This window comes from Salvelinus alpinus, chromosome 2 (genome assembly GCF_045679555.1).
Source record: "Salvelinus alpinus chromosome 2, SLU_Salpinus.1, whole genome shotgun sequence".
NCBI lineage: Eukaryota > Metazoa > Chordata > Actinopteri > Salmoniformes > Salmonidae > Salvelinus > Salvelinus alpinus.
In genome coordinates this window covers 41,548,627-41,565,984 of record NC_092087.1, presented here as the reverse complement: position 1 = coordinate 41,565,984, position 17,358 = coordinate 41,548,627, and the positions used below count along the sequence as shown (strand labels likewise).

The 17,358-nt window shown below is 41.9% G+C and overlaps 1 protein-coding gene across 2 annotated transcripts in view; it reads right to left on the bottom strand.

The window, feature by feature from the left end:
* Window positions 1–17,358, bottom strand: part of LOC139561712 (E3 ubiquitin-protein ligase NRDP1-like) — a 32,303-nt gene that overhangs the window by 13,467 nt on the left and 1,478 nt on the right. For both annotated transcript variants that reach the window (XM_071378985.1, XM_071378974.1), the window contains exons 2-3: window positions 16,280–16,419; window positions 4,389–4,504 (exon numbers count right to left, since the gene is read on the bottom strand). In XM_071378985.1, coding sequence (XP_071235086.1) covers window positions 4,389–4,478 — 90 coding nt within the window. In that variant the 5' untranslated portion in view covers window positions 4,479–4,504; window positions 16,280–16,419. The remainder of the gene's footprint in view (window positions 1–4,388; window positions 4,505–16,279; window positions 16,420–17,358) is intronic.

Sequence of the window (17,358 nt, the reverse complement as noted above, 5' to 3'; positions counted from 1 at the left end):
AATAATATATGATCATTTTGCTGTTAAAAACATGTTGGCAGAAAGAGACATTTTAATTCAAAGATCAAATTCTTAAAATGACAAGAGGCAGAGGGCATGATAAAAAAGCTAAAGCCATTAGCAGTGAAGAAGGGAGTTCAGCAAGTATGGTTACATTTGGGGATAGCAGTTCTGCTGTGTGTGAAGATCTCACCAATGCAGGGGTGACGGTACTGACGCTAAGCTAGCGACGGGTTGGCTAGCTTCTGTTGGCTACAATAGCCGTTCCCACTACAGTCCCTGGGTGAATCAGGAAGAAATCTCAAGGCTACAGCCACAGCCGCTACTGGGTAGCAATGGATTCCCCAGAGACTTTCTTGCCCTGTTTCCCATGCAGTCCCTGGGTGAGTCCGAAATGGCACCATATTTCCTATATAGTCCAGTACTTTTGACCAGGGCCCTGATCAAACATAGTACACTATAGGGAATAGGGTCAGACAGTCCTAGTCCTGATTCCTCCCACTACAGCAGAGTTCTATGCTGCAGTGCTGCTGATTCATACTGGGGCCCCAGAGGGAGTATAAATTCACCCAGCCCAGCCCTGGGACAGTCCACACAGCAGCACTGACTCCAGCAAGATCAGTGAGTGCAGCACAGCACACTGACTGGGACTAACACACCCTCAGATGCACACCCAGACTCTTGTATTTAGAGAGTTGAGAACTTCTATAACTTTGAATAATGTTCCAATTCTAGACAGTTAGCTAGGAATAAATATTCCCCATGTAATGTCAAATGGGGCGCTAACATGGCAAAAAAATAAATAAAAAATGGTCGCAACTCTGGTATGCTCCCATGGTGATTTAATCAGATATCCCAAAAATGTTGTTTCGCTAACATGGCTGCCATAAAGAATGTTGTGATGTCATGTAAACGAATCATCATAAAGAAACCTCAATGGCCCAAATCTCTAAATACATGGCTTTGTGCACATCTAACCTCTGCTTATTCCACTCCCTCTCTCCCTCCCATTCTTTCAGTCTGGAAGATGTCAATGCTCTCAGCAGGGCATGGGAATTATACAGCTTTCACTCAGGTCTCTGATGTACAGTGCCTTCAGAAAGTATTCACACCCCTTGACTTGTTCCACATTTTGTTGTATTACAGACGGAATTTAAAATGGATTAAATAGAGATTGTGTGTCAGTGGTCTACACACGCCTGTATCTTCGTAGTGACTGGCTGTATAAGTTATAAATTCTACCAATAGATGCCATTCTTTGCTAGGCATTGGAAATCTTCCCTGGTCTTTGTGGTTGAATCGGTGTTTAACATGCATTGCTTGACTGACGGACTTACAGATAATTGTACGTGTGGGGTACAGCGATGAGGTAGTCATTCAAAAATCATATTAAAACACTATTATTGCACACAGAGTGAGTCCATGTAATTGATATGTGACTTGCTAAGCAATTGTGTACTCCTGAACTTATTTAGGTTTGCCATAAAAAGGGGTTAAATACTTATTCACTCAAGAAAATCAGCTTTTTATTTTTTTATTATTATTTGTAAACATTTCTAAAAACATAATTCCACTTTGACATTATAGGGGTATTGTGTGTAGGTCATTGACCAAAAAAAACTTATTCTAAAAAACAACTCAGGCTGTAACAACAAAATGTGAAGGCACTGTATTATAGTGTACATACTATCTGTCCAGGCCCATGCAGGGGATGCCAGAGTAAGCAGCAGCGCTAGACACAGCCGAGTGCAGATGAAAGCAAACAATTCCAATCATTCCGTCTCTCAGTATACTGTATGTGTCTCCACTGAAAGCCCTACGGCAGTTATGTCCACATTCCTTTACTGCTGCCAGCACGCTGTGCAAAGTCCTACGACAGCTCAGAATGCATAGGCTACATTGGCTGGAAGTGACGTTGTACTGCCACACTACCTTCTGAATTAACCTACCAACGCATGAACACACGTGCCCACAGACCGACGCAGTCACACTCACAAAAACACTCCAAAACAAAGAACACTTACTACCACAGGCAATTGACCAACACACACACACACATTAAGAAATGCCTAGGCTGGACAAAGTGTTATGTACTATAAAAAGCACAAACCAGCAACTATTTACTCCAAGGGCAAACATGTAGCAAAACAATGCTATCCTCTGCAGGTAGGTAGAATCAATAGTGTCTATTTAAAGCCACTCACCTCATAGTTGGTTTCAGTTTGGGAGATGTGTTTGTTATACTAGTATCCTTATGCTTCATTTACATTAACAGGACTAAGCATCCCCACTCACTTCTTCTATCCCTACTAGTCCGTTCACCTCTGCCCCATCTTTATGCATCACTACAAACATTGGGCACTTTGATTCATCTTTAAAAAGAACAAACAGATCTCCATGCAGTGCTCATCTCTCCAAATTGCCTTCTTCTCTCTCCCGCCCTCTCTCTCGTTGTCCTGTCCTCTCTCTCCCTCCTGTCCTCTCTCGCTCTCTCTCGTTGTCCTGTCCTCTCTCTCGCTCTCTCTCGTTGTCCTGTCCTCTCTCTCGCCCTCCTGTCCTCTCTCGCTCTCTCTCGCTGTCCTCTCTCTCGCTGTCCTCTCTCTCGCTGTCCTCTCTCTCGCTGTCCTCTCTCTCGCTGTCCTGTCTGCTCTCCCCCTTGCTGACACAGCATCCCTCTGAAAGCAGATTGCCCTTTAAGCTCTCCTCCCTATCCTTTCTCTCTGCCCATCTCTTTCCTGGCCAAGATGGGGCTATTCTCATATGTCTAATCGCTTTCACCTTTCACTAGCAATGAATCGTCATCACTGGAGCTTCATCATAGAGAATCAAATTACAAGTCCAGTGATATACTGTATACAGAAATGCAAAAACAGCATAGCGGCAAGAGCACTGCAGAAAATATGATAATTAAGCTATAAAGCCAGAGGGGGTGTGGTATATGACCAATATACTAAGGCTAAGGGCTGTTGGGCTAATTACAGCATTACCACAAAAATGGAATAGGCAAGTGGAAGTAAGGAACTTGTCTTTCGGCTCAGCATTAAAGACCAAAATTGGTTATAAAAGAAATTGTGATAAATAAATAAAAAAGTATACCAGCTTCATTTAAGGACCAAAAAATTGATAGCTGTTCTATATCGATTGCAAAATATACTTTACAAAAATATAAAAACGCAACATGTAAAGTGTCGGTCCCATGTTCCATGACATGAAATATAAGATCCCAGAAATGTTCCATATGCACAAAAAGCTTATTTCTCTCAAATGTGTTTACATCCCTGTTAGTGAGCATTTCTCATTTGCCAAGATAATCCAGCCACCTGACAGGTGTGGCATATCAAGAAGCTGATTAAACAGCATTATCATTACACAGGTGCACCTTGTGCCGGGGACAACAAAAGGCCACTAAAATGTGCAGTTGTCACACAACACAACAGGTGTCTCAAGTTGAGGGAGTGTGCAATTGGGTCCACCAGAGCTGTTGCCAGATAATTGAATGTTAATTTCTCTACCATAAACCACCTCTGTCGTTTTAAAGAATTTGGCAGTACGTCCAACAGTCCTCACAACCGCAGACCACATGTAACAACGCCAGCCCAGGACCTCCACATACGTCTTTTTCACCTGCAGGATCAGGACAGCTGAGGAAACTGAGGAGTATGTGTGTCTGTAATAATGCCCAGCCAATCAGAACACATTTTCCCCCACAAAAGGGCCTGGCTCCTCAATGGGTGGGTCTGGCTCCAAAGTGGGTGGACCTATGCACCTCCCATGGCTGCGCCCTTACTCAGTCATGTGAAATCCATAGATTTGGGCAGAATTAATTTATTTCAATTGACGGATTTCCTTAAATGAACTGTAACTCAGTAAAATCTTTGAAATTGTTGCATGTTTAGTTTATATTGTTGTTCAGTTTAGTTGATGTACCGATTCCATGGCACATGGTTTATGAACTGATACACAAAATGACGCTGGATTCAAAACTTTGTTTTTAAAAAGTAAATTATTAAACAAAATTCCTAGCAACCAATAGAATGCTATATAAAAAACAAGTGGTCTGAATACTTCCCGAATGCACTGTATACCACGGCTTTCAGCCAAATCAGCATCCAGGGCTCGAACGACCTGGTTTATAATCACCTTTGTAGCACTACAAAATAAATGGCCTGCACACAGCCTATAGGACTGAAATTCGAGAAACTAGCAAAAACTTAGACTGAAATGGCACAGCAGGTGTGTGATCAACGAGCTGACAAATACTGGATCCTATTTCACTGAAATGGAACTGAATTTACAACACTGACAATTCCTTATTTTTCAGTGATTTCTCAGAGCACTGAAATGCAATCCAACGGCTAAAATGGTGCGGAGATGTGTACGTCACTGACCTGAACGGGCTCCTCTAGGACCCCACTGCAGATGGGGCACAGCAGGTCCTCATCCACTTCCCCCTGGAACCGGGTGACGTCGTAGCCCATGGCACATCACCGGAACCAACTACAACCTGCAACACAGGTAGGGAAATGGTTCGTCTACAGAGTACATACAATCAAACATGACAACATATGCCTACATATCTTGCATGAGCAGGATCATAGTCGACATGGAACATACTCACAGAAAAAAAAGTTTAAATGACTCAACCATGTTTAAAATAAACAACCTATATGTGGCAGCACATTGGAAGGCACTTAGAGAAGATGGCACTACAATTAATGGCTGTGTTACTTACAGTAAAAAGCTCTTCAACCAGTCTTGGATTAATTAGTTAGCCTAGATTTGGTGTATTATCTTTTGCTCATTGCTAAAAAAGGCGCAATATTGGACACCTGATACGCAGACAGGAATTCTATTGCCTTTGTGTGCCTTTTCCTTTCCTTCCTCAAAAGGGAAGTGCGCCAATCCTCAGCTATAAAACATGGTAACATGAGTCTTTGCTGCTGGTGACCTTTTTGAACGCTGTGTGCTCTACGCACTGAAGTAAGTTCTGAATAAGCGAATACACTGCCTATTCAGCACAGTGGGGAAAGTACTAGAATGAGCATTCTACACCACGTTACAAAAACAGGCATGTACTGTAATGGCATTGATGACCTTTTTAACAGTTTAGACCAGAGTGATGACTTCAATATAAATATCAGCCCACTTAGATGAGACGTCTTTCAGAAATACAAGCAAAGGGCTTGTCATAAATTAACAGAATCTACTGCACACCCTCTCTGAGGTGATTTCATTGTGTCAAGACGGGTTATAAAAGACACTTACCCACTACAGTGCAAGTGGGTTTTATTTTTGACCAAGACTAGTGGTAGTATGAACATTTGTGACCTGTTTCAGGAAACTAGGCGTATGTCTCGGGTCACTACTTCACAGGAGAGCCGTTTGAACGTAAACGTTTTTGTTGTTGATCAAAATGTTTTTTGGGGGGCAGAAATGCCTCCTCGAAGTTGTGAACTTTCATGTGCCTTAATAACAAACTTGTATGCCATGTGTAAATACGAATAGTATTGTTAAAAATTACGAGCCTAGTTGGTTAAGCCACAGGAAAGCCAGCAACCTTCCCACTATGATTGGCTGAGATAATGAGTGGGCTGGACATGCCGAGAGATGAGTTTGGATTGGTCTGCCATATAGAACGCTTTTGTCTATTTGAGCTGGTCAGTAGGTAATCCTGTCTAACGCAGCTTTACATTTTTTATTTTTTTTATTTATGAATCGCATATTAAAACTTAACAAAAAGACTTGACTATGCAAGTATCCATTTCAATAGAACTTCACTGCAACAACTGTTACAGAGCACTCTCGTCTGAGTGTGCAAGAGCGCAGAATAAACTGATGAATTTACACGCTCAACACAGGCTTAATATGGCTGGTGTCAGTAAACGTCGTCGAAAAAAGCGTAATAAGAATTGTTGCCAGGAGCACAGTTCGTCACCAACGCTCGGGATAACATGAAAACAGCCTAACCACCTCTGCTAGAGCGAGTGAAATGGTCAGAGTTTGGGTGAGGGCTAAAGCTTAAGATGATTATTATGGCATTGTACACAGTCAGTGTGAACTAGAGTGACTGAACACAACAACGGGCCAAGCAATGGAAACGACACAGGACGTCTTATTTAATAGCTAGCTAGCTCCATGTACAGTGGTTGCTCAACTAAAAATGTTGATTATTCTGCGGGACTTAGAGGTAATTTGTGGTTTAGTATGGTACCCTGCGTCACTGCTCCAGATCAGCGCATGGGGGAGTTATAGCACTGATTATGCTTACTGGAAAATACTCTTTCAAAATTAATGGAAGAGGCAAGTGGTAGGGGGAAAAGACAGCATTCAGAGGTCAAGACAGCGCTGCTCTGAGACAAAAAAAAAAAAAGTTTAAAATTCTCTAGTACAGCCAATATTGAAGACTGTCAAAAGCTTCTCAAAGACGCCCTCTGGTGGTCAAACTAGCACTAATGGCAACAATGGCTGACAATTAAATAAAGTGCCATAGAATTCTGAGGCAGCCCGCAAGATGTGCTGCAGTATGACGCAACTTTTATAGGAAGAACCACTGTATAAACAAAAGACCAAGTTAAAGCTGACTGTTAGCTAGCTGACGTTAGATGGTGTAAGAAATTGTATTAGATACTGGTAACTTGTTTCACAACTTCTCAACACAAGCTATACTTGGCACAACATGCACCCATCCCCACTATACCCCCACTACTTTGTACCCTTATAAATAACCGCAGACCCACACACACACTCCCCTCCCCCATGAATAGGGCCCTGTGAAAACAAACGCACATGCAGGATGCTTTTGGATGAGACTAAGACAAAGAACTGTGTGAAGAGCCAATGGAACGTCGACATTAGGCCCGGACAGGACTACCCACGACCCAGATCGACCAATAGGAAGGCCAGACTACAAGATCAACCTACTTTGCTTGTTGCCTATATAATCTGTATGAACTGTTTAGAGCGGCCTCTTTTCCGACGATTCCATACGAGTCAGACAGAAGGGGCCGTGCTGCACGATTTACTAAGATATTTTTTACATGTGAATAAACGGCCTTATTATATAATCCACCTCGTCCTATGTCTCCACTTGATCTCCTGTCTCCAGTAAACGTTTTATCAACAATGGCTGGCTCACATTATGTTTATGATCTGTGTAGTAATGTTCTCAGAATGCCATTTCGTATTTCTAGTTATAGCCTAATGTTAGCTAGCTAACATTGAACCTATTTGGTTAACTTTAGCTAGCTGTGACAAATCGGTTTGTCTAAACAAAAGACTCCACTTCGCCAGATGATTACATGACCCATTAAGTTAGCCAGGTGTGTCTGACGATAATTACGGCTATCTATTGTATAATTATGCCAAAATCTGGAATTTGTCTTTCAGCATCAGTAGAACACACCTGACTCTCCTCCACCAGTCATACAAGGAGAATGGTCTAATGCCTCCCATCAAAAAGAAAGCTGGCCCAAGCAAGCACAGGTTACACCTGAAGCATGAGAACTTACGAGTGATGAACTTCAACAACTACGCAGAGGATAATGCAATCCTGTTACCAGGGCGCCACCCAGGACACAAACACTTTGGTGGAAAGCTGCTGCCATCCCATGTGACAAAAGCAGCAGTGTGGCGTCTCTACAAGGAATCGATGACAACACTTGGTATGTAAAGCATAAACAACAAGTTTTGATTATTTAATTGACCTCCAACATGATTGGCACTACTTTTATTGATCTCACATTATTTCTGTATTTTCCAGAGGTACGTGTAGTCGTACTTCCAGTTTCCAAGATGATGTTCTTTCTGTATGCAGTGCTGCTGCTCTGCACATTTGTAGGTAAGTGAAACTTACCTGATAATGATGCATAAAAAATATGTTACGTTTTACGTTACATTTTATTTTCATTAACTTATCTTAAAGTTTTATTTTGTTGTTTGCAGGTGCACTATCCTTCCTATGCCAGGTCCCATTTACTTTTTAGCTTGCAAATCTGGCTTGTTTGGTGTCTGCTGTGAAGGAATACCACAACAAGTCAACTACTTGATTGATGAAGGCATGTCATCCAGCAAAGGCAGCAGCGCAGTCAACTACATGCACCATTTCTTCACCAACTAGTTGGAGAAAAACACATGTTGACCTGAATTGTGATAACTGCAGTGGCCAAAATAAGAACACGTTTGTGCTCTGGTATTGTGCCTGGCGGACCATGCACAAGCTCCAGCAGTCTGGACCTTCACTTCCTGATCACAGACCACACCAAGTTCGTGCTTTGGCCTCTTCAAGCAGCTCTTCAGAAAGACCAGAGTGAACACTGTCTGAGATTGCTGGTGTTGTGAAGGACAGCACTGCGACAGGGGTCAACAGCCCACAGCTGGTTGGACTGGAGGATGGTACGGTGCAGGTGGAAAGCTATGGCTGGCAACAACATCTGACTACATACTTCAGGCCACTGCCACAGATCAAGCAGCATCATCGCTTCGGGTGAATATCATTTTCATTGCATGAGATTCTTCTTCTTATCTAAACTTGGGAGGTGAATTGATGTTGTGCAAGTTTGTAAAATCTTCATTTTTTTTGTTATTTCCTGTTTTACAGCGTCGATGCTCTGGAGCCTGGTGTTGTCTCCAAGGAGCGTTCGGACTCAGTCGGGACCAGTTTTCAGCTGTTGCGCAACGCTGACATCCTTCCTCCCATAGATGGTCTGCCTGTACAAGCACCACCTGGACTGGACACAGCTCAACAAACGTATGTTTTTGAGAAGATCAGGGAGTTTTGTGACGAAGAGTCTACGGGCTTCACATCTATTTTGATATTGCTACTATGCAAGTAACCATTTGGCTGTACCGTTTATACCCTCTGTAGAGACCCATCCACTTGGCAATATGTGGCTGGGGGTTCTAGCATTTCTTTCACATGACCCATCAATTTAGACAAGTGTGTCTGGGTAAGCATGATCTCATTTATAAAATATTTTATCATCGGGACACTTTGTTTACCTGGAATTTTTCCTTATCGTAGGATACTACTTTGTCTTAATCTTTACTACACTACTCACTTTTTAGCACATGACCTCACATGTGAATCCTTAAAAGAGATGGGTGGGGCTGGCTTAAGCGGGTGTGAACAATGCTGAATAGGGTGTCAACAAAGGAGAGCTCTCCAGTAGGTACAAAAACATTGAAAGAACATTCTCAAAAGTGAGTTTACAAGTTTGTCAACTTTCAAAGCATAATTGCTTTCCCATTATTCCTCAAATGCAGTGTATGATATACCATTTTGCAACTCTGAGTCTACTTTTATCCAATGTAAAAAAACAACTTAACATTTTGCTACATAAGACCGATTTGAGTCAGTCGGTTAATATTTATGGTGTGGATACTTCTTAGGTATCAGTGCACTTTGAAATAACTACCTGGATTGGTCAAATGCTACTTCATTGAGTTGGAGGATGATTGCATTTGCCAGAATATACCGAACATACCGTTATGCTCGATGCACGTTTACACAGATGCACTGCGTTCGGAACGCAATCATGGTTACATTAAGACACCGTGGAGCCCGCGCAAGAAATGGATCGGAAAACATACTTCAATGCAGGGATATGCCACTGTACTCTAAATGTTAACTTTATCCACACTGCTTCATCGAGAAGATTGAAATACTGCTCGTTTTCCCAGAAAACTGCCATTTTTGTTCCCATGCTAGCTAGCAGTGGGCAACGCAGCCATTTTGCAATGGCAGCGTCAGCTAATGGTCCTTGCTATCATAATTCCTTGGGACGTCCCTACCCCCTTGAAGTTGAAATTTAAAATGGTTAGGGTAGTGCTTGGGGTAGGGACATCAAGGATTCCAGATAGTACTAACAATTTCATAATGGCCAAGGTGGCTACTGCTAGCTAGCAGATGACGAAAAGCCAGTTTTCTGTGAAAACTAACAGTATTTCAATGTTCTCGATGGAGCAGTGTGGATTAAGATACAATTGAGTACAGTGCCTTCAGAAAGTATTCACACCCCTTGACTTTTCCCACATTTTGTTGTGTTACAGCCTGAATTCTAAATGTATTAAAAGTGAAAAACATTGTCACTGGTCTGCACACAATACCCCATAATGTCAAAGGTGAATGTTTTTTCAATTATTGTCACAAATTAATAAAAAATGAAAATGCTGAAATGTATGTATTCAACCCCTTTGATATGGCAAGCTTAAATAAGTGCAGGAGTAAAAATGTGCTTAACAAGTCACATAAGTTGCATGGACTCACTGTGTGCAATAATAGTATTTAACATGAGATGAGGCTAGTCCTTAAAAAAAAATCATCACCTCATCGCACATAAAATTATCTGTAAGGTCCCTCAGTCAAGCAGTGAATTGCAAACACCGATTCAACCACAAAGACCAGGGAGGTTTTCCAATGCCCCGGAAAGAAGGGCACCTACTTCTAATGGGCAAAATAAAAGCAGATCTTGAATATCCTTTTGAGCCTGGTGAAGTTATTACACTCTGGATGGTGTATCAATACAGCCAGTCACTACAAAGATACAGGCGTCCTTCCTAACTCAGTTGCCAGAGAGGAAAGAAACCGCTCAGGGATTTCACCACGAGACCAGTGGTGACCTTAAAACAGTTAAAGAGTTTAATAGTTGTGATAGGAGAAAACTGACGATGGCTCAACAACATTGTAGTTGTTCCAAAATACTCAACCGAATTGACAGATTGAAAAGAAGGAAGCCTGTACAGAATAAAAGCACTCCAAAACATGTATCCTGTTTGCAATACTAAAGTAATACTGCATTATTTAAAAATAAATGTGCAAAGCAATTAACTTCTTGTGCAGAATACAAAGTGTCATGTTTGAGGCAAATCCAATACATCACATTACTGAGTCCACCCTCCATACAGTGCATGCAGAAAGTATTCAGACCCCTTAACTTTTTCCATATTTTGTTATGTTACAGCCTTATTCTAAAATGGATGAAATAAATAAAAATGCTCATGAATCTACACACTACCCCATAATGACAAAGCAAGCAAAACCAGAAAAACCCTTTTTACATAAGTATTCAGAACCTTTGCTATGAGACTTGAAATTGAGCTCAGGTGCAGCCTGTTTCCATTGATCATCCTTGAGATGTTTCTACAACTTGATTGGAGTCCACCTGTGGTAAATTCAATTGATTGGCCCACACCTGTCTATATAAAAAGATCCCACAGTTGACAGTGCATGTCAGAGCAAAGCTAGGAAGTCGAACGGAATTGTCCCTAGAGCTCCGAGACAGGATTGTGTGGAGGCACAGATCTGGAGAAGGGTACCAAAAATATTCTGCAGCATTGAAGGTCCCCAAGAACACCGTGGCCTCCATCATTCTTAAAAATGGAAGAAGTTTGGAACCACCCAGAGCTGGCCACCCGGCCAAACTGAGCAATCGGGGGAGAAGGGCCTTGGTTGGGAGGTGACCAAGAACCCGATGGTCACTCTGACAGAGCTCCAGAGTTCCTCTGTGGAGATGGGAGAACCTTCCAGAAGGACAACCATCTCTGCAGCACTCCACCAATCAGGCCTTCATGGTAGAGAGAGGACAGACGGAAGCCACTCCTCAGTAAAAGGCACATGACAGCCTGCTTGGAGTTTGCCAAAAAGCACCTAAAGGACTCTGACCATGAGAAACATGATTCTCTGGTCTGATGAAACCAAGATTGAACTCTTTGGCCTGAATGCCAAGCGTCACGTCTGGAGGAAACCTGGCACCATCCATTTGGTGAAGCATGGTGGTGGCAGCATCATGCTGTGGGGATGTTTTTCAATGGCAGGGACTGGGAGACTAGTCAGGATCGAGGGAAAGATGAACAGTGCAAAGTACAATAATAACAGTACGATAATTTTCAAATAAACCTGCTCCAGAGCGCTCAGGACCTCAGACTGGGGCGAAGGTTCATCTTCCAACAGGACAACGACCCTATGCACACAGCCAAGATAACGCAGGAGTGGCTTCGGGACAAGTCTCTGAATGTCCTTGAGTGGCCCAGCCAGAGCCCAGACTTGAAACCGATTGAACATCTCTGGAGAGATCTGAAAATAGGTTGGATGGGGAGCGTCGCTGCACAGCTGACAGAGCTTGAGAGGGTCTGCAGAGAGGAATGTGAGAAAGTCCACCAAATACAGATGTGCCAAACTTGTAATGTCATACCCAATTAGACTTGAGGCTATAGTCGCTGCCAAATGTGCTTCAACAAAGTACTGAGTAAAGGGTCTGAATACTTATGTGATATTTCAGTTTACATTTTTTTATGAATCTGCAAAAACGTCAAATAACCGGTTTTTTCCTTGTCAGTATGGGGTATTGTGTGGAGATTAAGGGGGAAAAAACTATTTAATACATTTTCAAATAAGGCTGTAATGTAACCACCGACACCATTCTGTATACTTCTGGCCCTTCTTTGGACACTGTGTTAACTAACCTCCAGGCGAGCTTCAATGCCATACAACTCTCCATCCTTTGCCTCCAACTGCTCTTAAATGCAAGTAAAACTAAATGCATGCTCTTCAACCGATCGCTGCCCGCACCTGCCCGCCCGTCCAGCATCACTACTCTGGACGGTTCTGACTTAGAATATGTGGACAAATACCTAGGTGTCTGGTTAGACTGTAAACTCTCCTTCCAGACTCACATTAAGCATCTCCAATCCAAAATTAAATCTAGAATCGGCTTCCTATTTCGCAACAAAGCATCCTTCACTCATGCTGCCAAACATACCCTCGTAAAACTGACCATCCTACCGATCCTCGACTTCTGCGATGTCATTTACAAAATAGCCTCCAACACTCTACTCAGCAAATTGGATGCAGTCTATCACAGTGCCATCCGTTTTGTCACCAAAGCCCCATATACTACCCACCTGTACACTCTCGTTGGCTGGCCCTCGCTTCATACTCGTCGCCAAACCCACTGGCTCCAGGTCATCTACAAATTTCTGCTAGGTAAAGCCATGCCTTATCTCAGCTCACTGGTCACCATAGCAGCACCCACCTGTAGCACGCGCTCCAGAAGGTATATCTCACTGGTCACCCCCAAAGCAAATTCCTCCTTTGGCCACCTTTCCTTCTAGTTCTCTGCTGCCAATGACTGGAACAAACTGCAAAAATCACTGAAGCTGGAGACTCATATCTCCCTCACTAGCTTTAAGCACCAGCTGTCAGAGCAGCTCACAGATCACTGTACCTGTACATAGCCCATCTGTAAATAGCCCATCCAACTCCCTCATCCCCATACTGTATTTATTTATCTTGCTCCTTTGCACCCCAGTATCTCTACTTGCACATTCATCTTCTGCACATCAATCACTCCAGTGTTTAATTGGTATATTGTAATTACTTTGCCACCATGGCCTATTTATTGCCTTACCTCCCTTATCTTATCTCATTTGCACATACTGTATATGTGTAACTCTGTGTTGTTGTATGTGTCGAACTGCTTTGCTTTATTCTTGGCCAGGTCACAGTTGTAAATGAGAACTTGTTCTCAACTAGCCTACCTGGTTAAATAAAGGTGAAATAAATAAATAAAACTGTGGAAAAAGTGAAGGGGTTTACATACTTTCCCGAATGCACTGTATTTCCAAGGAGAGTGATGGCTGCATCATTTTATGGGTATGCTTTTAATCGTTATGCCTGGTGAGTTTTCAGGAGAAAAAAATAAACGGAATAGATCTAAGCACAGGCAAAATCCTAGAGGAAAACCTGGTTCAGTCTGCTTTCCACCAGACACTGAGAGATGAATTTACCTTTCAGCAGGACAATAACCTAAAAACACAAGGCTAAAGCTACACAGTGAATGTTTGAGGGGCCGAGTTACAGCTCTGACTTAAATCTACTTGAAAATCTATGGTAAGACCTGAAAACTGTTGTCTTGCAATAACCAACAACCAATTTGATAGAGCTTAAAAGAATTTAAAAAATAATAATTTTTAACAAATGTTGCACAATCCAGTTGTGGAAAGCACTTAAGAGACTTACCCAGAAAGACTCACAGTTGTAGTCGCTGCCAAAGGTGGTCCTACAAGGTATTGACTCAGGGGTGTGAATACTTATGTAAATGAGATATTTCTATATTTAATTTTGAATACATTTGCAAACATGTTTTTACTTTGTCATTAAGGGGTATTGTGTGTGGGTCGGTGAGAAAATATATATTTAATCAATTTTGAATTCAGGCTGTAACACAACATGTGGAATAAGTCAAGGGGTATGAATGCTTTCTAAAGGGACTGTATCCCATCCTCGCTTTGAGGGACGTTGCCTGAACCATATCTCACGCCGGCTCCACAGTGTCTTAATGTAACCATGGTGGCGTTCCAACTCCAGTACAGCTCAGTATAAACAAGCGTTACGGTAGGGTCGGTATCTTATGGCAAGATTTGCAGAGATGTATAAAGCCCAACATGTTAAACATGAACTGAATCACTGACTTTATAGTAATCAATTATCTGAAATAGTACCAGATCTTTCTCTCCATGTGTGCATGTCTGTTCTCTTGCCAGTGTGATATAACCAAAATATTTTTGGTGTCCATTACTAGACGTTACATAGATTCTTCAACTAACCTGGCATAGGCAGTGCCTCCATAAGGCTAGGGGAACCTAAGCTTCCCTAACGTAATTGCAAAAAATATATAGTGTAATTTGCTTACTTAAAGAAAATCAAATCATTCAAAATAGGCTACCACACCAGAGAGCATGATTTGGCCACAGAGGATCATTAGCTTCTTTAAAAGAAAAAAGCTGTGGATTGTTTTAAATCACATAGCCTACAGTCGGAAGGGCCTGCAATTTGGCCAGCGCACACACATCAAATAGATGATTGTTGAGTTGCAACGGTCAGTGAAAAGCAGAGACCCAGCCAAGCATATCGCAATATTTAAAAGTACAATTGCAGAACAACAGTTTGGAAAGCAAATTGCTATAAAGAGAAGACAATGAAAACAATCCAATCTGTCCTGGGGGTTATCAAAATTCTCAACTTAATTGAGCGAACAGTAGCCTATCTTATTGGTACCAGCGGAGCACATCGACTATGTCCCCGGTGAGTCTGCATATTCACTGTCTTTATCATCATTGGGTCAGTGCTACTTTTGTTTGTTTTTAGACAATAATTTCCCCCTCCAGTTTAGATGGTCGTCATATAGCCTAGTGGTTAGAGCGGGGCGGCAGGTACCCTGGTGGTTAGAGCGTTGGACTAGTAACCGAAAGGTTGCAAGACCGAATCCCTGAGCTGACAAGGTAAAAATATGTCATTCTGCCCCTGAACAAGGCAGTTAACACACTGTTCCTAGGCCATCATTGAAAATAACAATTTGGTCTTAACTGACTTGCCTAGCTAAATAAAGGTAAAATAAATAAAAATATTGTATTCGTCTCCCCTTTTCGTAGGCCTATTATATGGACCAGACGTCGTTTTTATTGATCTGTTTGTCAGTGTCAGCAGAGTAAGTTACCCTGTAAAAAAAGATTCTGCTAATGTCTCCAGCCATATAAAGTATAGTAAAATTGCACTAAATGTGTTTATAAAAGACCAACACTTTCCTGTGCAAAGAAAGAAGAAATCTAATGTAGCCTGTAGCCTATAGCCTAGGTCTACTCTGTCACTACGCGCTGCATTGAACAGTCATTTTTGCTAACAGTGATTGAGTTATATTATAAACCTAAATTATGACTAAAATATAATCACCACATCTTAAATAAGTCTGCAAATGCGAGGATGATTGGAATGCTTTATTATAAAAGGTGAATTTTTATGGTGAAAAATAGCTTACCCAAACTTGAAACCCACGTGTTGCCTATGTAACCTGGCATTTTATTTTATTTCACCAGGTAGGCCAGTTGAGAACAAGTTCTCATTTACAACTGCGACCTGGCCAAAATAAAGCAAAGCAGTGCGACAAAAACAACAGAGTTACACATAAACAAAAGTACAGTGGTGATACTCTCTTGGGTCTCGATTAGGGAAAACAGTCATCTTATACATTTGGAGGTTATATACCTTTCCGAGTTGTCTCTGGTGTTTGTAGAACCACCTGCAACTTTACACAGACATTTATAAAAGATAATGGTTTTCCAGAATCGAGAACAAAGAGAGTATCGCCAATACCAGGTTAGTTGAAGAATCAATGGCGTAGGCTTGAATGGGGCTTTCCTCTAACGTCCAGTAATGGACACCAAAAATATTTGGTTATATAACATTATCCGGTGTACAAACAGCAATTTGACCTTATTGTCCACTCACCGGTGTCTTTCCTTCCTTGGGCCAGAATCCTCAGCCCTCCTCTTCATTTAAAATATGGACCACAGACCGCAGGGGCAGAGTTTTGGGAAGGTGAGAGGAGCAACCTGGGGCCAGGGTAATGACGTCCTCAGAAAATGCATCTGGGAGAAACAGTAACGTTATGCAACGTTGTTACTTTTCCTTTAATTTACCTAATAGACAGTCTACGATATGACTAGCAATCAGCAGAGGCTCCTCAGATGAGGAAGGGGAGGACCATCCTCCTCAGTGAATTTCATAAAAATAGTGAAACATTAAAAAAACACTAATTTTTTTGATAAAACTATACTAAATATATTGTCACCCCCAAAAAATATTAAAACAATGTTTTGCAATGAAGGTCTACAGTAGCCTCAACAGCACTCTGTGGGGTAGCACCAGCTAGTTTACGTCCTCCTCTGGGTACATTGACTTCAATACAAAACATAGGAGGCTCATGGTTCTCATCCCTTTCCATAGACTTACACAGTAGTTATGACAACTTCCGGAGGACGTCCTCCACCCTATCAGAGCTCTTGCAGCATGAACTGACATTTGGTCAAAGGATCAGAGAATGAATCTAGTCCTGAAAGCATAAGCTACAGCTAGCTAGCACTGCATTGCAGTGGTGAGCAGTTGACTCAAAGATATATGAATACAAATTTCTTCAAAAATGAAGGAGAAGAAAGAGCTATATTTAGTAGTATTTTTCTTCTTCACTTTCACTTACTTAGCTAGTTTAGCTAACTCAAACAGCCAGCTCAAACTGAGAGGGATACTATGTTAGCTAGCTGGCTATCCAACACTGGAACTCTTCCAAGTCAAGGTAAGCTTTTGGTTTTATTAATGTGTTGCCACCGGGGCCTGCCGGAGTAACTGCTAAACTGTTTGCTGACTGTACTGCATGATTGTAGGTGGTTTACTAATGCGTTAGTTCTAGTAACTATGTTGACTATGACGTTAGATAATATGGTAACGGCGATGTAGGCTGTGCGTAACGGTTATGATAAGAAGGTTTGGAAAAGTTTTTGCCTGGTCAGACAGCTGACGTGTTATGCACT